We start from the raw sequence: 23,515 nt of genomic DNA on the forward strand, positions 1-23,515 counted from the left end.
TTATCGCCAACTCAGTGCTATGTGCCTCGTCAGCTATCAGCTCGTGTATGACTTGATGTCGTGGAATAACTTTATATATATACACGCACACACTTTATGCATTATTATTCTGATGTATTTCACTCCCATCATTCAGAAAACATGACATAGTCCTTTGTTCTTTTGTTACTGCAAAATGGACTACCCCAACACACCTAATGTGTTACAGACTTGCACAGCATATGCTTTATGTCTTAGTATGACGGTACCCTAGGTGGTTTTCCTTTTCCTGGCCCAAATCACATTCCTGAGGTCTGTACCAGCATCTCCTAAACCCCCCCGAACAGCAGTCTTGGCTTTTACCAGCACAAAGCTCTGTGTATTTATAACATCAACATGAGATATCTGTAACCTTTCTGTGTGGAGTTTGCATGTTCTCCCCATGTCTGCGTGGGGAGAACATGCAAACTCCACACAGAAAGGGCCCTCTCGGCCACTGGGCTCGAACCTTCTTGCTGTGAGGCGACAGTGCTAACCACTACACCACCGTGCCACCCTTGACATAAAAGAGTAATAAATATTGTTCTCACTGGTAATACTGGACATAAATATTTATTTCAAAACATGTTTCAATTGTATTGCATTAAAAGGTGGCCTTGGTCAATCGGATGTCCCTGGGTTAGTAGCTGTATTTCATCCCGATGATATAATTGCCACTGACCACACTCAGATATTCAGAAGCTTAGATGAAATATTAGCCTTTTTTAAGGAGCCTCAAGAAACTACATTATGTTTACCTTTATCTTATTATTCCTCTGAATTTGTTTTGAATAGCTATTTTTATTCTAAGCTTTACATAATACAAATGATTTATTCACTCATTATGGGGCTTTATAAGCTGCCAGACATGTTTTCGTCATGTACAGAAGGAAATGGCAAATCAACATGCATCTTCAGCTCACTTCATCCATTCAAGACATATAGTTTCTGTTAGACAAGCATCTTCCTGAAGCCCAGGTGCAGTTGGGTTTAATGGACATCTGGTTAAAAGACCAATGGCTGCTGTTCAAAGGCCTGAAAGTTTAATGGGTGTGTGTGTCATGTCTGCGGCTGAGCAGGGTCTCCAGCGGCCCGAGCTGTCTCTCACAATCCCTCTCCCACCCGCATCTGGCCAACACATCATCTCCCTAAACCTTCCAGCCTCCTCTATGCCATCCAAGGCTATGCCTTATGAAATATATGATTGTCAGTATTGGTCATGACCGCGCTTTTTTTTCTTTTAATTTCCAATTTGGGCTTCTGAGTCATGTTTTCCTCCATTTCCAATTTATTTCGTACTCATATTATCTGTGACAGCATTTGGGGAAATTTCTTCTAAAGCACCATGGCGATGTTATATTAAATTAAAGTTGTGATAGCATAAGGAAATGCCATTACTACAGTAAAATAGACTAAATAGTGGCTTTGCTCCTGGACTTAGCAACTCATTCTTGTATTCTGAATCTGATCACCCTGATTCTGATTTATTTTTCTCTCTGCCATCCAGGTAAAGTGCAAAATAATCAGCGCTGTTTGTTTCTGTAGGTAATGGCCCATGTTCTCAGCAGTGCTCTGCCGTGAAAGGACAGGTCCGCTGTTCCTGTTTCCCAGGATTCTCACTGAAGTCTGATGGACGGACATGTGAAGGTAAACAGGCATTAGAGCTAAATGAAAAGGTACCTTGCCTCTGTGTGATTCTGAAACACCACACACACACACACACACGTATTCAGTGAACCATAATCTAAACTGCCACCCAACACAGATAAATGTGTTCTATTAGTCCAGTGATGACTCATGTCTTTGAGGTCACATTCTTATTGGAGTCAGTCTGTCATTGAGAAGCAGAGCATTACAGTGTAAAGGCGTTTCATGACCTGAATACATTTACATTTTGCACAAGAAGCCCACAGGTTTTCGGCTTCACTGATCCGTAGCCTGTTAACTCAACTTCCTTGGGTCTAATAATAAAAAAGTGACTTTAGCTCTAGTATGTGTTCCTGTCTAATACAGACTTGTACAAGTTTTTTTTTTTTTTACTGGAGTTCTAATTTGCGACAGAAAATTTAAGGCTTGTGTAGTGCTGGAGAAATTGCCTTGTTAGTGGAGATTTTAACTTTTGGAAATCTGAATTATGGAGAGGTGTTTTAAATCATTTGCATGCCAAGTTTTATAGTACATTGGGGAGGAACTAATAAATTTCCTGCCTACCTTTGGTTTGGAATGTAAACAGATCCAGCAGTACAGTATTTCGCTGTTGGTACTGCAGCAGCTCAGGTTTCCATCTGATTTACAACCACTTTACCATCTATAATGACTGGAGTTACCATACACAACATTTCAGTTTAATATGAAGTGCAATCTTAGTCTTATTCAGAAATACTAAGTGTTTTTGCAGTGTATAATGTCATGGGTTTCAGTGTGTGATGAGATCCAGCTACTCAATAATAGTATTGATTCACTGCAGGCTATTTGTTTGAATGAAGCATAACTTGAGTTTGCTTTCATATGTGAGCTGTATCTGAGCCTTAGACATAGTGAACCTAGACAGGTTCTGCTGAAAAGGCTTTATTCATGTAAAGGACATTTTCCTTTCTTTTTCCTTCTGAATTGTTCCCATATGTTTGAGTATGGGTGGGCCGAGAGCTTGATTTGGTTTGGAATAAAACAAACAGCAGGTTTAGATATCCTGGTTTTAATGCCAAATACTTTTGTCACACTCAAGGAAACAGGAAAGAGATGCTTTATCTGCCATGTACTGATATTACATTTCATACAATTTGTGGTATTAGTCTGAGAAACTTGATCATTAGATTCGAGGGAAGACAATGAGACAATGTACATCCAGACTATGAGCCATTGTAATCCTTCTGTCTCTGGCATCTGTTTCTTTTTAACCAGTCATATTCACATGCAACAAATTGTATGTAATAGATCCATAAATATTAAAGACACATGCAGTTCCAACGTAATCAACATGTTAACTGATTGAATGTAACTCATGCTTAGTTACTTAATTACACCTTAATGTGTGTTTACCTTCTAAAACACACACACACAAAAAAAATTATAAGGATCCTGAGCCAAAAACTTCAACGCTTTCTTACTGTATGATGTAGGGGAAAAGAGAGAGAAAGAGTGTGTGTGTGTGTGTGTGTGTGTGTGTGTTCTACACTCATCTACTGTGTGTACCATAGATGTGGATGAGTGCAGCAGGGCCACACACACTTGCTCTCCCAAGGAGGTGTGTGTGAACATGGAGGGTTCCTACAAGTGTGTGTTTCTGAATGACAAGTGCGACGTGGGCTTTATACACAACCAGAATATAGAGTGTGTGGGTAAGATGGCTGAGCCAGTTCATCACTACACTGCATTTCTGGTTTGCCAGACTCAACATCCACATATACACACATGAATATGAGCGCGCGTGCACACACACACACACACACACACACACACAGAGGAAATTCATTGGCGTGCAGTCCATCTCCAAGCTCTCATTCATGTGGTCACAATTTGAGGATTAGATTGGCTCAGAGGTCCCCTCGAAGGCTCTGAGGCCTGAGTGGATTTGTTTTTCATTACTCCCATTGAAACCAAAAACACTAGGGCTTTGTGGATGCACACAAATGACATAGTATGATTATTTGCATGAGGTACTTAAGGATTGGTCCATAATCCAAAAAGCAGACCGATGTATACGTTTCTTTATGGGGAAAAAATGTATATGTCTACTATTTTGTGGTTTCAGTCACAAAAGAACCAATAAATATGTATGACTGTATCATGAAAGAAATAATTTGCTTTGAGAAGAGATATTTGTCAGTCTTTATTAATCAGTTTGCAGACAATAAGCTGTACTTTCAGCTGCTCATCTGTAACAAAATGTTTTTCTGGGTATTCTCAAAGGAAAACAAATAGAGGAAAGTACTGATTGGCAAATCAGCGTTAATGCTTCTTTGTCCCCCTTTAAGCTGGTGTTGCATCTGACAAAGAAATAATGTTCATGGCCCATAATCCTCATTGCATGCTCTTCAGTCATGCCATCTATCACTAAGACGCTCTCACAAGCCCTCGCCTGGCCAAAGAAATGCATTATTTATAACATGCATGTCTACCAGTGCAATTTTGGAGCGGCAAAGGTAGCCTATTATCACAGGAAGTATGCTGTAGCTCCTTTTTATTAGTATGTTGGGGTTGGGAAATGGCAGCTAAAGAGGTTCTTTTAGTTCTTAATGAGAAAATGTACTGCTTGCCATCTTGAGCAAAATGTGTTTTGGGAAAGAGAGAGACAGAAAAAGAGAGAAACTGGGCTTAAAGGCATGAGGATGAGAGGCGTTTCTCCAGCATGTCCACACTTTTGTAACTCATTGGAAATAACACAGTCCCCAAGAGTCCCACAATCCAAAAGCCATCACTCTCACAGCCCAAAAATAAACATGTCCATCAAGGATCACTGAATGGAATCTGCAAAAACCAGAGGCAAAGCTTTAGGAGACATGCCATTAAATATGACCTGAAGTTCTCTTTAGTGGCTGAAATGCAAGGAGCAGCAGATGGTCCTAATTTGCAAAGCCCTGCTTCGATTTGCTTCAATCTGTAGGCGCCTTTATGTGAGTGATATCTTCATTTACTTGGTAGAAATTGATTTGTTAATTTTCCTCTCAAGGTTAAGCCTTTCTTGTTTCAGTCAAGCAAAGAAGACAGAAAGTGTGAATATAATGAGCAGCTACAACTGAGTTTCTCTCTCTCTCTCTCTCACACACACACACACACACACACACACACACACACACACACACACACACACACACACACACACAGGATCTCTCTGTTTTTCAGCTATCTGCTCACTCAAGGAAGATATTACATTATTAGATTCCATATTATATCACCCCAAAGCAATACATGTTCAGGAAAAAGCACTACTTGTCATCTAAGCAGGAAAATAAACCATCCCTGCAGTCAGGTGGCCTTGAAGACATTAAATGCAGAACTAATGAATAGTTCTGCTCTGCCAAATGATGCATGTTTGACTTTAGCCATGTCTCAGTGGTCAGTGCCACATCCAGGGTGAACTTCAGGACTGAATGACAGCCATGGAAGTTAAAACTGACAGAAACAAAGCCACATACAAACACATACATATAACACCCTGTGTAACCCCAGTAGTCACTGTTTTGTGACCTTTTCCTAATGACGCCATGGCAGGAGATTTGCGCTCAGTCACAATGGTGTCATCTGCTGCTGCGTCTCACCCCTCGGGCACCTAAACACTCATGTTGTAAATCGAAGTGTTTGTCACGATGCGGTTATCCTTTGTTCTGTGCTGCTGATAAGGCACCTCATTCTTTTTCTTTCAGCAGTACTCATGGCTAAGAGACAGAACAAACACATTAACAAGCTCCATCCTTTCCAAACACACAACAAAATTATTTTCTTGGCAAAACATCATAGTGAAGCCTCCTTTTGGCTCAACCCCCAGTTATTGTCTAAGCTTGAAATAATTACCTTTACCTTTCTCTCCATTCTCACTCTCCGTTTGCAAGCCATGTTTTGAATCATTTATTAGCAGCCATATCCACATATAATGTCTTTAATAAATCCATCCAAACAAATGTTGTTGGCCACAGCTGCAGTGTTAGAACTGCACCAACACCAGAGCCACACGGTGAATGTGACACTTTCAGAGGAAACGTCTGACCACCAACTTATCAGTATCACTTCATTTTTTTAAGTTTGTAGGTCTGTGCATGTTTGTGTTTGTGTTTACTGGTTCCATCTGCTTGCAGCTCCACATGCATTATCATGATGAAAGTGCTATAGTCTGTTCAGCTGCCAAAGAGGACTTCCATAGCCAACACTTCACTGTGCTATTTGTCTGGCTCCGTCTCAGGAAGTGTGTGAGGCTGGATACTTAGAATGTGCACTGTGTTGAGTAATACATGTTTCCCTTTTTGGTCTCCAGATGTAAACGAGTGTGTGACAAACAAACACACCTGCCAGCCCAACGAGCGCTGTGTGAACACAGTGGGAGCCTTCATGTGCGAGAGGCAGATTTCTTGTTCAAGTGGCTACCAACTGAGGAACAGTGTATGTGAAGGTATACATTCCCTTCTATTTTTCTTTTTTCTCACTTTCCCTCATTGTTTCTCTGACACTTACTCGCACTCTGCTCTTTCATTACCTCTTTTACTCTTCACAGTTGAGGAATGGAGAGTGTGAAGGTAATTCTCTAATTACCTCGCCCGGGACGGAGTCCACCAAGGGGCGAGGTATTGTTTTCGGTCAGGTTTCTTTGTTTGTTTGTTTGTTTGTTTGTTTCTTTGTTTTTTTTTTTTGTTAATGATGTTACTGGAAAATGGCTGGACCAATCTTCATGAAACTTTCAGGATAGATGGGCATTGGTCTCAAATAGAACCTCCATAACTTTGAGGGTCATCCGGTCAAGGTCAAGGTTTTTGTGGCTACTGCCTCATATAGAGGTGGTAGCCACTATGTCATCGTGCTGTAAGAATGTAAGAATTGCCTAGTACGGTGTAAGAGCAGTACGATGTGTTCTAATTGGCTGAGAGTAGTACGGTGTGTTCTGATTGACTGAAAGCAGCAGAGAATCAGAATCAGAACCATGTTTATTGGCGAAGCATGTTCACACACAAGGTCAAAATCAAGGTCAAGGTCACCAAAAAGGTCAAAAACATTTTTTCACGATATCTTCCTTCATATTCATCATAAGTGCTACCGGGCGAGGTTTGTTTTGCCTGGCAACACTTGTTCTGTCTGTAATTCTTTTTCCACCCTGGTCCAATCCTCATACAAGTACAGAACTAATTTTTTCAGAGAATTGCTCTTATTGATTGTAATTCTCCACATTATAGTATGCAAATGGCCATGCACTTGCAGTTTCTAATTCAGCAATTACAGTTACACTGTATTAACTGTCTTGTGTCTGTGTATTTCTTACCATGTCAGTATGATAAGTTCACCGTTCTAGCTTGAGAAAGAGGCCAGATCCAGCGAAGCCCTGCAGTAGTGTTCTCTTGCAGCATTCTTGACAACTATCCCTTGTATCTGTGGTTGAAAATTGTCTTTACATTTTATCTAGGAGCTCAGAACAAGTGTAGCTCTGCAGTTAAAGTTCAGAGCTAGAGATTAAAGGTCAGACAGCCAATGTTGGGCCCTTGTAAAAGGTCCTTAAAGGAATACTCTATTGTCTGTCTATTGCAATATAACAGTTAGATCATCTCAAACATGATACCATACTGCCATGATAACCAGTGATATTTACTCTGATTGTATTATATAACCAAATGTGACAACCTTTTGTTTGGCATAAGAGCTCTGTAATTTTACATCAGAGTGCACTCACACAAGTTATCACTCAAAAATATGCCAGCGTTCTCCCCAATAAAATAGGAGTTGAGTCAGTCAACATATGAATCCGTTTTGAACTCTCTGATATTTTACTGACTCCATCTGGAACATCCCCCTGCAAAATATCTCATGCTCTTGACTTAGAATAACTCATGGGATGTCCTCACCATTTGTCAAAGTACATGATACAAGGTACATTCTGTCAAACCACCCAAAAGTGGTTTAAAATAGAAAGCAAAAAAGAACAAAAACTCAGCCTAAAAAGATTAAATAGGTCTACAATTATTAATTGTCATCTCTAACAGTTTACCAATAATGTTTATCATTCATTCGGGCAGCACAGTGGTGCAGTGCTTAGCACCGTCGCCTCACAGCAAGAAGGTTCAAGGTTCAAATGTCACGGCTGATGGGGGCCTTTCTGTGTGGAGTTTGCATGTTCTCCCTGTGCCTGTGTGGGTTTATTCCAGGTGCTCCAGTTTCCCCCACAGTTCAAAGACATGCAGTTAGGTAAAATACCCAGCCACTGGGGTTGCACAAGCCAGCATGCTTAGTGCTGGTCCCAAGCCCGGATAGATTGGGGAGGGTTGCGTCAGGAAGGGCATCCAGTGTAAAACCTTTGCCAAATCAAATATGCTGAACAGATCTGCTGTGGCAACTCCTAACAGGAGCAGATGGAAGAAGAAGAGGAGCAGTAGGGGGAGCAGAATAGTCTACTTCAGATTGGCCTTTTTAACATTCATTGAATGACATATTTCAATATCCTCTTTATCCTGGTCAGTGTCACTGATTGATCTGAGGTCTATCCCAGTAATACAGAGTGTAAGGCAGGAGATTTTACCATGGATGGATTGCCAGTCCTTTGCGGGATACCATGCAACCATACATTCAAACACTCATTCACACCAAGAAGCAATTTTGTATCATCACTCCAACTAGAAATAGCATGTTTTTCAGCAGTGGGAGAAAACCAGCTATCCTATCCCACATAAGCACAGAAAACTCCACACAGACCAAAGTAACCCAAGGATCACAATGGAGACCTTTGAATGATGAACCAGCAATGCTACCCACTGCACCACCATGCTTCCTGTTAGTGATAATAATTACAAAGTGATTAAATATGCTTTTGTTTCTTGCACTCCTGTGCTACAGCAGATCAGCAGTGTACATGCCAACTATGTTGACAGTAGACAGATTTTTTTAAAAACATCTATCTATCTATCTATCTATCTATCTATCTATCTATCTATCTATCTATCTATCTATCTATCTATCTATCTATCTATCTATCTATCTATCTATCTCACTCATAACTTGTATTTTCCACCTTCTGACTAGGAAAAAAACAATGAAAACACAATATATAATTATTTACTTTACAACCCTGATTCCAAAAAAGTTGGGACAAAGTACAAATTGTAAATAAAAACGGAATGCAATAATTTACAAATCTCAAAAACTGATATTGTATTCACAATAGAACATAGACAACATATCAAATGTTGAAAGTGAGACATTTTGAAATTTCATGACAGCAACACATCTCAAAAAAGTTGGGACCGGGGCAATGAGAGGCTGGAAAAGTTAAAGGTACAAAAAAGGAACAGCTGGAGGACCAAATTGCAACTCATTAGGTCAATTGGCAATAGGTCATTAACATGACTGGGTATAAAAAGAGCATCTTGGAGTGGCAGCAGCTCTCAGAAGTAAAGATGGGAAGAGGATCACCAATCCCCCTAATTTTGCGCCGACAAATAGTGGAGCAGTATCAGAAAGGAGTTCAAACAGTGTAAAATTGCAAAGAGTTTGAACATATCATCATCTACAGTGCATAATATCATCAAAAGATTCAGAGAATCTGGAAGAATATCTGTGCGTAAGGGTCAAGGCCGGAAAACCATACTGGGTGCCTGTGATCTTCGGGCCCTTAGACGGCACTGCATCACATACAGGCATGCTTCTGTATTGGAAATCACTAAATGGGCTTAGGAATATTTCCAGAGAACATTATCTGTGAACACAATTCACCGTGCCATCCGCCGTTGCCAGCTAAAACTCTATAGTTCAAAGAAGAAGCCATATCTAAACATGATCCAGAAGCGCAGACGTCTTCTCTGGGCCAAGGCTCATTTAAAATGGACTGTGGCAAAGTGGAAAACTGTTCTGTGGTCAGACGAATCAAAATTTGAAGTTCTTTATGGAAATCAGGGACGCCGTGTCATTCGGACTAAAGAGGAGAAGGACAACCCAAGTTGCTATCAGCGCTCAGTTCAGAAGCCTGCATCTCTGATGGTATGGGGTTGCATTAGTGCGTGTGGCATGGGCAGCTTACACATCTGGAAAATCACCATCAATGCTGAAAGGTATATCCAGGTTCTAGAGCAACATATGCTCCCATCCAGATGACGTCTCTTTCAGGGAAGACCTTGCATTTTCCAACATGACAATGCCAAACCACATACTGCATCAATTACAGCATCATGGCTGCGTAGAAGAAGGGTCTGGGTACTGAACTGGTCAGCCTGCAGTCCAGATCTTTCACCCATAGAAAACATTTGGCGCATCATAAAACAGAAGATACGACAAAAAAGACCTAAGATAGTTGAGCAACTAGAATCCTACATTAGACAAGAATGGGTTAACATTCCTATCCCTAAACTTGAGCAACTTGTCTCCTCAGTCCCCAGACGTTTACAGACTGTTGTAAAGAGAAAAGGGGATGTCTCACAGTGGTAAACATGGCCTTCTCCCAACTTTTTTGAGATGTGGTGTTGTCATGAAATTTAAAATCACCTAATTTTTCTCTTTAAATGATACATTTTCTCAGTTTAAACATTTGATATGTCATCTATGTTCTATTCTGAATAAAATATGGAATTTTGAAACTTCCACATCATTGCATTCCGTTTTAATTTACAATTTGTACTTTGTCCCAACTTTTTTGGGATCGGGGTTGTAAATCAGTCAGCATACAGATGTATTTGCCTGTTCAAGAATAACACTGACGATACAGTTAGCTGTTTTGAGAAGGTAAATATTCATCACCCATTGCAGTTAGCTGACTACCTTGTTGCTAACAAAACATGGAGGCATCTGTTGTTTTTCTCACTTTGTAACTCAAACACACAGAGGTCGAAAATAACATAATACCAATTGAAAAAAATGTTCCCTCAATGAGAAGACTTTGAAGGTATGTTAAATGAAGCATAATGCTATTACGCCCTCTCCTACTCTCCCTAAGCATGAAATAAACTGGAAATGGTTGCTTTTCTGTCTTTTTTTTAGGCTATTGATTCTGCATGATTAAATCGTTTGTCATAACTTTTTTTTTTGAATAGTAAATCATGACCAGTGAAAAATATGTATTGCACAAGCTAAGGATCTTTTCCACCTACTCTTTCTCCATCACATCTGTATTTGCTATTAACATTGAATAATTTCATATTTTGTATTTACATGTGTGTGTTGACATGACAGTGGTGCAGTGGTTAGCACTGTCACCTCACAGCAAGAAGATTCTGGGTTCAAACCTTGTGTCCAACTGGGGCCCTTTCTGTGTGGAGTTTGAATGTTATTCCTGTGCCTGTGTGGTTTCCCTCCAGGTACTCCACTTTCCTCCCACAGTCCAAACACACGCAGATTAATAATAAGTTAAATTTATATGACGTCTTTCTCAAACTCAAGGTCGCTTTATATAGGCCAGAGAAAACACACACACACACAAAAGGAGTTGCTAAAGAGTGGTGAGTTTATGCACTGGTGGAGAAATGTTCATGAAACAGAAAGGTTTTGAGATGAGATTTGAAGAAAGGAAGAGAAGAGCAGTCACAGAGGGGTTGAGGAAGGGAATTCCAGAGCTTGGGGGCCGTGACACTGAAGGACATGCCATCCAGGGTAGAGAATCAGGTGTGACTCTCTATTAAGTTGTTTGTCTTGGTGTTATAACTGCAATAGATTGGCAATCTGTCCAGGGTGTACCTGGCCTCTCACCCAAAGTTAGCTAGGATTGGCTCCAGGTCAACTGTAACCCTAATGGAAAAGTGGTATAGATAATGGATGGATGGATGGATGGATGGATGGATGGATGGATGGATGGATGGATATCTATGTTGGTAAAAGAACCACAAATTATTCCCTCTAAAAACTAGTCCCATCTCTCAAAGAACTGATTATGCAGATTTAGAGAAGAATGAAGCATTCTTCAATATTTGTTAAACCTTATTAGATATCGTTTATCTGACTGCCCTCAATCTGTTCTTAGACTTCAATTATAAGTGTGTTTAAGTAAAATGTTTTTTTTTAATCTGTTCTAGTGTAGGGAAGCAAAATTATTGTTAGTAGTAATTACATACATGCTAGAGATGAAATAAATAAGGATTAAGATGAAAAACACCGTAGTATTCCTTTAACTCTCAACTGCTTAGCTGTATGCTTGGACTGTATCCTGCCTCAATTATGAGTCATTCTGGGTAAAAGTGTCTACCAAACAAATAAATGCAAATCGAAATTTAGCATCAGCTGACTTTGCCTTAAAGAGTTCAGGGGATTTATGAAAACACTTCATTGGAATGTTACATTTAAGTACATCTCCAATGTTATCAGCAGCATGGCAGCAGTCCAGCTTCTAATCCTGAGATGCAGCTATCAAATTGGACCAGGCGATGTAAAAGAACATATCGCACATCCATCATGGGCCTTGTTAATCATCTAACAAGCTTTAAAGCTGCAAAACCAAGCCAAAGACATCTTATAGTGCTATACTGCCTAAGGTTACTTGCAGCGGGCCCAATCTTTTACATTTTTCAGCATTTATGGCACACCAGATATGTTAATTATTGTGTAAATCTATCACATAATGAACCACACACTCTTTCTGGGAGAAAAGTTATCTAATTTATTTCCTTTATGTTAGTACTTGGTGTTGGATGACAGTAAGTGTTTACAGACAATTAAGATAATAATTGGCAAAGGGAAGAACATGAGCGTGAACTAATTATGTGCTTGAAAAGGAGGCAGAAACTTACCTGCAGTAAAGCTTTGAGAAATTGGAATAGCCCTTGAAAATCTCCAATTAACATCTAGCAATTATTGGAGTTAATGCTCATCTGGCGAAGTAAGACTGCTCAGCTATGCTGTACTCTTATTAGCCTCGTAAGTCCAACCAAAACTCAAACAATGGGTTGTGGTTCCCCCCCCCCATCCGAAAAACCAAATCTGCAGAAGGAGAGCTGGAAAGAGGACTAATGTATTGGGTGTGATTCCAAGACTCTGTGCACCAACATTGAACCACAGTGCCATCTACTGTTCAGTGGTGGTGTCTGTTCAAGGGTCTTCTGTTCAGCCTCGTGTTCATTATTCAAGTACAGTGTTCAAGTTCACAGATCTCCATCAAAGGAATCATCAATCATGCACTCTTATCTCATTAACGTCAGTGTCTAGACAAATCAGTTGATTTTAATGATCATACCTGGCAGTGAGGTTTGCAAACCTGTAGGCCTCCAGGCTGCACTAACACCTGTGCTGCTCTGCCTTCTCAGATATTGATGAGTGTGCTCTGTGGACCCATGACTGTAGCTCGGAATTCCAGTGCCAGAACACACACGGCTCATTCCGCTGCAGTCCGAAGCAGCAACGCTGCCTCACTGGCTTCTCTCAGGACCCTCATGGCAACTGTATCGGTGAGAGAGAGAGAGAGAGAGAGATGGAGAATGAACGAGACAGTAAATATGTGAGTGAGTGAGTGAGTGAGTGAGTGAGTGAGTGAGTGAGTGAGTGAGTGAGGAAGATCTCTAGGACAGGACAGTCATTGTGCCCTCCTGGACATGAATCAACTGAAAGAGCTGCTTTTCTCTGTATTCTCTGTTGTATCTCATTCACTGTTCTCTACATAAGATACAATAATTAAGTCAAGCAGTCATTCCATAAATATAATATGCAATAAATACACATGACCAAGCATGCCAACTAGACAGGACAGCAGACAGAAATGTTGAGTGAAAAAAACAATGCAACCATTGTCTGTAAACTACTGTGTGATAGCAGCAATCAACTGTGGTAGTATCAAAAACAGAATCATAATAGTAATGTGAGAGTCTTAATAAGAATGTATACAATAGCAGCATTATAAAGTGCAGGTGTGTAATGATAGATGTACAGTTAATTATTTCAGATGAGTGTTAGATGCAGCAGTTTGTTGACTCTACTGACTGAGTATGCTGTGATGGTGGCAGTACAGATGCTCTGGTACGTTCTGACAGAGGGTGAAAAGTCCATGAGAGGGGTACTAGGGTTTGTAGATATACCGCTTGTTAAAGGAGGCATCTATGGTGGGTAGAGAGACCCTGATGATTTTCTCAGCTGTCCTCACAATTCGCTAAAGGGTCCTGTAGTCTGAATCTGTGCAACTCCCATACCAGATGAGACAGCTGGTCAGGACGCTCTTTATTGTCCATCTGTAAAAGGTGGTGAAGGGGGGGGGGGGGGTTTAGCTCTCCTTAACCTCTGCAAGAAATGGAAATGCTGCTTGGGCCATCATGGATGACAGGTGGTGTTAAGAATCCAGAGGAGGTCCTCTGTGATGTGCACACCAGCCAGCAGGAGCAGCAGCTTTCTCTGGATTGACTCTGGACAGAGTTCTCCTGACGTCCACTGCAGACAGACAGAGTAGTATACTTGGTAGAATTTGAGTTGGTCTTCGCTGCCAGGATTTTGTTCTTCAAACAGTGCATTGAAACAGCATTTAAAATACTTTTGTTGCAAATTGACTTAGTTTATAAATTGTCATGCCATTTTTTTGGACTGCCATCATTTCCCTAGCATTTTTTCAATAAAGTTATGCCTACACCATTTTCTATTAATTATCCCTGCCGTGAAAAACACAAACACTTTCCAATCCTGTAAATTCTGGCTTCACAGGTGACATAGTACACCTCCACCCCATTGTACACTGTTTCATTATGTGGAAGTATGTCTATGCATCCCTGCATAGACATCTTGATGTGCTTGCAAATACATGGCTACAGAAGTATAAACAAGTCAAGTTTATTTTTATAGCACTTTTAACAATCGACATCGTCACAAAGCAACTTTACAGAAAATTAAAGACTTTAAACATAAGCTAATTTTATCCCTAATCTATCCCCAATGAGCAAGCCTGTGGCGATGGTGGCAAGGAAAAACTCTCTCAGATGACATGAGAAAGAAACCTTGAGAGGAACCAGACTCAAAAGGGAACCCATCCTCATTTGGGTGATGACAGACAACATGATTAAAAATAACTTGCTTCTACAGCAGTGTCCTATATAGTCACAAAGTATAACTGTGTAACCAGGAAATTCATTATAGTTTTGACATGAAGTTTGTTTTGTTGAAGTTATAAACTGTTCATTAATGGAAACTTGAGTGCAAAACTGTTCATGACAACTGCAGTCTTCAAGTTAGCAATTTAACTGTTGTCCTCAGTCATAAAAGCATTACTGTAAGCATTACTGTAAGTGTCCAGAGCCATCTTCCAAGTGCGACTTTCAACTGTTCATATGGGGCCATCCTCCACAGGAGCAATGTGTTGAGACTCCAGCCAGATGTAGGGCATCAGGATGTATCAGGCAGGTCTGAGGAGCAGAAGAGGTCAGCATCTCGGTCTCAGGATCAACATGTAACTCAGAGGGACGGCGGGGGGAATTGTTAGGTATGCCCAATGTCACCTAATGAGTAAGAACAGTATGCATTTTGCGCTGACTGCAAGCAGGGACTCCGGCAAAACCAACTATGACAGCATAACTAAAAAGGGAGAGCCAGAAGGTAACGCAGGCATGAAGGCGCCCTGGGACATAAAGCAGCCAGCCACTACGCCATCAACAAACCCAAGTGAGTGGGGGGCTGACAGCATCCATACATCCCAGTTTACCAAAACACTCTATGCCTGAGGGCCCTCCAGATCTACTCCTTTTTTTTTTATTAATGAGAGACAACAAAGTTACAAGCTTAGATGAAAGACATTCGTTTTTCTCTTACGTTTCCAATCTACAACCCTTCCACCCCCCACCCCATCAGAACCTGTGTGTCTTAGTGTGTCACCAGTCAAACAGAAGACAGTAAGTCACTTGTACAATTCTTATACAAAAACAAACAAACAAACATATATACATTATCCAGTAATACCAAACCATACCAGTGGTACATCAAACAATATTGCAGACTTCTTTAGGCCTATGCCATCAGACTATCTTGGTGCTTTACATGTCATTACAGAGACACAGGAAGGGTCTTGAGTTTTTCAAAATATGTTATTACAGGGTTCCAGATACCGTAAAAAAAGGTCAACAGACCCTCTAAGTGCATACTTAATTTTTTCTAATTTCAGATACATCATAAGATCAGTCAGCCATACTGATACTTTTGGTGGGTATGGGTATTTCCAATTTAAAAGAATTTGCCGTCTGGCAATCAAAGTTGAAAAGGTTAATACATCTTTGTACCCAGAAAGCCTCACAGAGTCAAAAATTGACAGTTCCAAAAATTGAGGTGTACATATTGGGCTCATATTCTATTTCTATAATTTCAGATATCGTTTTATAGACCCCTGACCAAAATTGATCCAAACTTGGGCATGACCAAAACATGTGAGTCAATGTTGCTGGAGCACTATGACATCTACTACAATGTTCATCCATGCCTGAAAATATTTTTGCCAATTTAGCTTTAGAAAAATCCATCCTGTGTAAAACTTTAAATTGGATTAAACTTAGACGAGCGCAGGATGTAGTCCCCTTGACCCTATGTACGGCTTCCTCCCATACACTATCTGGTATTGCCTCTCCAAGTTCATCATCCCACTTTGCTCTAATCTTATCCAGGGTATTATCACCATGGGAAGTGATGTTATAAATTCTATAAATAAGCCCCTTTAAATTAAAAGACACATCCAAAATATCCTCAAAAACAGATGGATCTGGTTCATTTGGAAAATCAGTCGTATTACTACGAATAAATTGACGAATCTGTAGATATCTGAAATGATTTGAGCGGGGGAGATTAAATGTTTCACACATATCATTGAAACTTGCAGATACACCTTCCTTATAAAAATCTTTAAATCTGACAAGGCCTTGTCTACCCCATTTCAAGAAAGTGGCATCTATTCTAGCTGGAATAAATGAGTGATTATGACAAATTGGGGCTTGAATGGAGAAATTAGGTAGATCCCCATGTTTTCTAACTTGTTGCCAAATACGCAAGGTATTAATAACCATTGGATTTGAAGTATATGTTGAACTAGCCAGAGGGATTTTAGAAGTCACTAAGGCTGGGAGCGAAGTTGAAAGGCAATAATTATTTTCAGACTCACACCAGCCCACATCTGATGACTGGCACCGATAAAGTATTTTCTGGCAGTTTGCTGCCCAATAATAAAATTGTAAGTTTGGCAAGCCCAAGCCTCCATTGGAGCGATGTATTTGAAGAAATCTCTTTTGAATTCTAGGCACTTTACCAGCCCAAATAAAAGATGATATATGTCTATGCATAGACAGAAAAAATTATTTGGGCAAATAAATTGGAAGACACTGAAAAAGATAAAGAAATCTAGGGAGAACATTCATTTTAATGCAGTTAATCCTAACAACCAATGACAAATTAATGGCATTCCATCTCTGGAAATCAGACTTTAACTTATCTACTAATGGAGTAAAGCTTTTATGGTATAGCTCAGGGTTGCTTCAGCAGTGTTCAAGCGCTCAAAATTCTCACCAGCTATAGGTTCCGCTGATGTCAGCCTGGCTTGGAACGAATTTACTGTGTCCCGTATAGCATCCACAGCAGTCTGGAGTGGTTTTAGCGACTCTTGAATCAGCGTGGAGATGTCTTCTTTTAGAACGGACCTCTGCTTAGCTAGCTCAGTCACCAGTTGAGGCATTGATACAGTATCAACCACCTTGCTACTAGCCTTGTCCTCCACCATAGCTGAAACTTTGCTAGCCAGACTAGCCTGTCGTGTCGACGGAGTTTGTTGCAAAGATTTCGATTTGCCACTCATTTCAGAGGTACCATAAAACGCAATAACCGTTGTCTCACCAATGTATGATCCCACAAAAACAAATATTTAAGACCAGAGCGATGTTAAAACAGTATAATTTCACAAGTTCACTGGGAGCACTGTAGAACGCGTCTCACCCCCACATCGCCAAACCCGGAAGTCCCAGATCTACTTCTTTACCTAATAAAACTATTAACAAAAAAAAGGCTTGACTAAACAGATATGTTTTCAGCCTTAACTTAAACACTGAGACTGTGTCTGAGTCCCAAACACTACTTGGAAGGCTGTTCCATAATTGTGGAGCTTTGTAAGAAAAGTCTCTGCCCGCTGCTGTAGCCTTCACTATACGAGGTACCAGCAGATAGCCTGCACCTTTTGATCCAAGTAGGCGTGGTGGGTCATAGAGGACCAGAAGTTCGCTCAGGTACTGTGGTCCGAGACCATTCAGTGCTTTAAAGGTCAATAGTAGTATTTTATAATCAATACGAAATTTGATTGGGAGCCAGTGCAGTGTGGATAAGACAGGGGTGATGTGGTCATATCTTCTAGGTCAAGTAAGGACTCTTGCTGCTGAATTTTGAACTAACTGGAGCTTGTTTATGCACTTATTGGAACATCCAGACAGTAAGGCATTACAATAATCCAACCTAGAGTTAATAAAAGCATGAACTATTTTTTCTGCGTCATGTAGTGACATTATATTTCTTATCTTAGCAGTGTTTCTGAGATGAAAGAAAGCTATCCAGGTAATGTTATCGATTTGAGTTTCAAATGAAAGACTGGAGTCAATGATCACACTGAGGTCTTTTATTGCTGCACATGAAGAAACAGAAAGTTCATCCACAGCTACTGTGTAATCAGAAAACCTACTTCTAGCTGCATGTGGTCCTAGTGCAAGTACTTCAGTCTTGTCATAATTAAGCAGAAGGAAGTTAATAAGCATCCAGTGTCTAATGTCCTTTACACATTCCTCAATTCTAGTAAGCTGATGTCTCCCATCTGGTTTTGCAGAAACATACAACTGTGTATCATCAGCATAACAGTGGAAACTAATACATGCTTATGAATAATATCACCCAGAGGTAACATATATATAAAGAAAAAAGCAGTGGGCCTAAGACAGAACCTTGTGGAACACCAAACTTTACCTCAGTATGTCTAGAAAAATCACCATTTACATCAACATACTGATAGTGATCAGTTAAATAAAACCTGAGCCAGGAGAGGGCCATTCCCTTAACTCCCACAACATTTTCTAGTCTATCCAGGAGAATGGAATGATCAGTGGTGTCAAAAGCTGCACTAAGGTCAAGCAATACAAGCAGGGGACACAGCCCTGATCAGATGCCAACAGTTGGTCGTTTACCAGTGCTGTCTCTGTGTGATGATGAGGTCTAAATCCTGACTGATACATATCATGGATGTTGTTCCTATGTGAATATGAGCATAACTGCTGTGCCACAGCTTTGTCTAGGATCTTGGAGATAAAGGAGAGGTTTGATATTGGCAGATAATTGGACAGCTGACAAGGGTCGAGGTCAGGTTTTTTAATCAGGAGTTTGATGATAACTGATAGTTTAAAGGATTTGGGTACATAGCCAATTCTAAGGGAAGAATTTATTATTTTAGAAGCGGTTCAATTGCTTCTGGTATTATCTGTTTGAAGAGTCATGTAGCTAAGGGATCTAGTACACAAGTTGAAGATTTTGATGTGGAGATTTATGAAATTAGTTCAATTTCTCTGTGCTCCCATGGGTGAGCCTCAGCGGTAGCTTTGGCTATACGTTTATGCCGCCGAGTCATCACTCATTCATCCCTCTGTGAGAACTCTAATGCCAGAGTTGGGGGATTGCTAACTCCACCTAGGGCATCCAGACTTTCCCCTGCAGAAACTACACTGTTCTCATTCTCACTAAACTTCTCTAAAGTCTGGATACGCACCTCCAAAGCTGCAATCTTCTCCGTCAGAGAACTAACTAATCTGCACTTATCACGAATAAAGCTATCACTAGGGATGGAGAAAGAATGACTAAACATCCTGCACTCAGCACACTGAACAAGCTGAAGGTGTGCCATGATTAACGGATTCACGTACCCTTAATCAAAGATCTGTTGATATTAAAGCAGATCCGATGTACCTGTAGATGGCCTCCGCTTGCGGTCTTTGCGTGGGAGGAAAAAAAAACTTCTGGTCTTGGAGTTCTTCCGAAAAGATTTAAAATGTAGAAAAGGGAAAGGAAAGTACAATCAAAAATAAAAAGGATACTGGAAAATTATTTGTAGAGAAGATAAAGATAAACAACACTCTCAGAAAGGATGTGTTAAAATTGACACAACTGTGTTAAATTCTTACACATCAGTGGGTGAGTTTTGGGACACCACTTGTTATTTTTGACCCAATCACTGTGTTAATGGTTTTAACACCATGAATGTGTCAGGAAGGTTAACACAAAGATGTGTCAACAGGTAATATTAACACGTGTTCTGTGTAAAACAAATCAGTTTACACACATTGTTTCATGATGTGAACAAACTGCACATAATGATGTGTCATATAGCTGACAGAGTGATACAAAATGTGTAAACACACATAATTTGTGTAATTTTTCTACACGTTCCTTCTAAGAGTGAATCCCACAAATTATTGACACACAGAAAGGAGGAGGCTGCCAAGAAGGTTTCTGATTGGATAATACAATGGGACCGGTCAGCCTGGTTTTTGTTCCTGATTACGCAGCCTACAACAGATGCAGAACACATAAAGATAGGTTAATTGAAACATCCTCCCTGGACAACACTCGGGTCACACAATCTGACACCACATGCAACTGTGGAGTAGTGCCAGCTACTGTGGCGAGATGCTTGGTGAGGCAGAACAAAGACACTGACTCAGAGGCTCTGGTGAAAGAAAAGTGCTCCTTTTATTTAGAAACGTGTGAGGGGGAGGGGCTGTGAAGGTGAAGCAGGTTTGCCGTGTTGTCTTGAGAGGCGTTTGTCGGCCAGCAGGAAAGCCACGGAGTGATGAGTGGGTGCCCTGAGATCCCTGGCTGAAGGAGGTAGGAAATCCCATGATGCTCTCAGCGGTGCTTGAGCATTGCTGTCTTCCACACTTTCTACATCCGCTTTGTGACCTGAGAGGAGAAGAGAAAGTCTCATGATCTGTGTGGCTCCGCTGAAACTCACTATTTGAGAGGGTGTTGGTGGTATCTTCTTGTACTATCCTGGGTTTTGCAGGAGAGTGAAGAGAGACACTGCTTAACTGGCTTCAGCTGGGACTGATTACATGGCTCCGCCCTGTGGCCACATGCCACTCTGCTCTCCAAAATATCGAAGCTGAGGGGGAGCTGTCTGTTCAGTGCCAGTGGCGCGGTGAGGTGAGGAGCGATAAATGGACTGCATGAGGTGCCGCCATCACAATACCCAAGTCTGTTTCATACTTGACATTACTGTCACATTCCTGATTCAGTCATGCAGGTTTCTCCTTAAAAATATCAGGAGGATCCAGCCATTTTTATCCACAGAGGCCACTTGGGTGCTTGTTCACTACCCTGTCATTTTGAGACTTGACTACTGCAGTGTGCTCCTAGCTGATCTGCCCCTGCAGGTTTCCCCTGCAACACCCACAAGTTTACAGCTCATTGCTGTATTCCCTCCACTGGCTTTGTGTAGCTGTCCACAGATTTAAAACACTGATGCTTGCCTACAAAACCAGAACCAGCTTTGATCTGTGCTCATCTACGTTAAGAAACTTGTCATAGCCCACTTTGCACCATGCTCCCTTCAAGCCTCCAGCATGACTTAATTGGACCTACCATCTCGCAAGGTAAAAGGAAGACATGTATCAAGACTCTTTCTCTGTCCTGCACCTTGGTGGTGGAATGAACTTCCCCTAGTTGTCCAAATAGCTGAGTTACTGTCTGTCTTCAAATTAACATTAACAACCTACCTCTTCAAAAAGCACTTTGATTAGTACTTAGTTCATTTATTAAAGAAAAAAAAATCTCTTTACTATTGATTTGTGTGTGGGGGTTTTTTTCTTCCTTTTTTTTTTAAATGCTGTACTAGCCGGCCCTAAAAGGGTTTTCGCTTGATGGTGTTTGTAGGCCCTGACCTAGTGAAATAGCATGAGGATATGTTTTGGAGACTACAAAGCACTTTTGTAATTTGCTCTTTATAGGGCATCAGCTAAATGCTGTAAATGTATACTTGTGTTTTTCTATTTCCATTTTGTTATAACATAACACTGTCCATCTCTCAGACATTGATGAGTGCAGCATTGTGAGAGAGCCATGTATGGAAGGCTTTAACTGTATCAACACCGTGGGCTCCTACACCTGCCAGCGCAAGATTATATTATGCAGTCGAGGATATCACTCCAGCCCCGATGGTACACGCTGCATTGGTGAGCGCGCACACACACACACACACACACACACACACACACACACACAGAGCTTTAGGTAATGAATAATTTATCATACCTCAGGTAATGGAAGTTTTAAGTTACTTTAGTTTCTCATCTTCTTACTTCTGTAATCGAACACCTTTGATTGATGTTACATCTCATTACTGCTTGTTTGCAGATACCCTAAAGCAGATACTGTATGCTGTTATTATTATTATTATTATTATTATTATTATTATTATTATTGGCCCATGGCCCACCTTTCCTCAACATTTCATCAAAATTAATTCACTACTTTGAGTTACATTGAGAAAAGACAATGAAATGGTGGCAAAAGCATAACCTCCTCCAACAAAGTTGGTGGAAGTAAGTATTTCCATTTGTAAATTCAGCTCTATGCTAAAAACAATGTAATGAGCTTTCCAGCAGCTTTGGTCTGCCTGCTTATACTGAATTCTTGTATCTCATTTTTAATTTTCTTTCATCACTTTCCTCATAGAAAGGTTTTAAGAGTATGCTACCCTGCAATCACAATATTTTATTTACGAAATCATATTAAGGCATTATTATTATTATTATTATTATTAATTCAGTCATAGGAAAAGCTAAAACCACTAACTCCACTACTGATCTTAGTATTAATCTGAATGTTCATGTGAATCAACTTGCAGTTGTGAGGAGATATGGATCACACATCCTGTTTCTAGCAGTATTGCAGTGATGTTAAACCATGTGTGAGGTGTTGCATGTCTGATATGTTTGACTGCATCCTGCTCTGTGTGCAGATGTGGATGAGTGTGTATCAGGAACACACCACTGTTCTGAGGGTCAGATCTGCCACAACCTTCCAGGGAGCTACAGATGTGACTGCCAGACAGGCTACCAGTATGATGCAGTTCGCCGGGTGTGCATTGGTATGTTTAACACACACACTTTGTGAACATTTTCCTAATGTTATCTCTTTTCTCATAGTGAGGTCCATAAGGACATGGTTTGCCAAGGTTAGAGTGCCCTGCACAGATCCCTGACCTCAACCTCACTGAAAACCTTTGGGATGAACTGAAATGTCGACTGCACCTCAGGCCTCCTCACCGGACATCACTAATGGTCTTATGGCTTATTGAGCAAATCCCCATAGCCATGCTCCAAAATCTAGGGTCAAGCCATCCCAGAAGAGTGGAGAGGACTACATGTGGAAGGGGATGTTCAAAAAGCACATATGGGTGTGATGTCCATAAAAACTTTTGGCCATATAGTGTACTTATGGGTTTGTTTGTTTGTTTTTGTTTTTTCAAATCCAGTTGCCTAGCACTTGGACAGTCTAATTTTCAGGGTAATGGTTGTTTTTTTATTGAACATTGTTTGTCACTCTGGAACATCTGGAGTATCTGCCAACTGATTAAACGTAAACCTAATTTATACCTTTGTAGACTCATAGTTAAGATAGACTTATGATTAGATTTTTAGATGATGAACTGTCAGATAATTGGAAGTAATTAGTTCATTCTTTTGATGTAACAGTTGAAGGTCACTGGACTTTTCTTCTTGCTAATACAGTATAATCATCATGATACTGTCACAATGCCCACAGCCTTTTGTCAACACCAAATAAATAGGAAAAATTATGATTATAATGCCCGGTCTCTCACCCATAGTCAGCTGGGATAGGCTCCAGCTTGCCTGCG

General features: G+C 40.5%; 1 protein-coding gene across 5 annotated transcripts in view; it reads left to right on the forward strand.

The window, feature by feature from the left end:
• fbln2 (fibulin 2) overlaps positions 1-23,515 on the forward strand; it is a 306,873-nt gene that overhangs the window by 158,497 nt on the left and 124,861 nt on the right. For 3 of the 5 annotated variants that reach the window (XM_060910813.1, XM_060910809.1, XM_060910810.1), the window contains exons 8-13: positions 1,564-1,665; positions 3,216-3,356; positions 5,987-6,121; positions 12,930-13,070; positions 21,684-21,827; positions 22,616-22,744. In XM_060910813.1, coding sequence (XP_060766796.1) covers positions 1,564-1,665; positions 3,216-3,356; positions 5,987-6,121; positions 12,930-13,070; positions 21,684-21,827; positions 22,616-22,744 — 792 coding nt within the window. The remainder of the gene's footprint in view (positions 1-1,563; positions 1,666-3,215; positions 3,357-5,986; positions 6,122-12,929; positions 13,071-21,683; positions 21,828-22,615; positions 22,745-23,515) is intronic. The other 2 variants (XM_060910812.1, XM_060910811.1) reach the window with 2 other exon arrangements.

Source organism: Neoarius graeffei, chromosome 26 (assembly GCF_027579695.1).
Source record: "Neoarius graeffei isolate fNeoGra1 chromosome 26, fNeoGra1.pri, whole genome shotgun sequence".
NCBI classification, from domain to species: domain Eukaryota; kingdom Metazoa; phylum Chordata; class Actinopteri; order Siluriformes; family Ariidae; genus Neoarius; species Neoarius graeffei.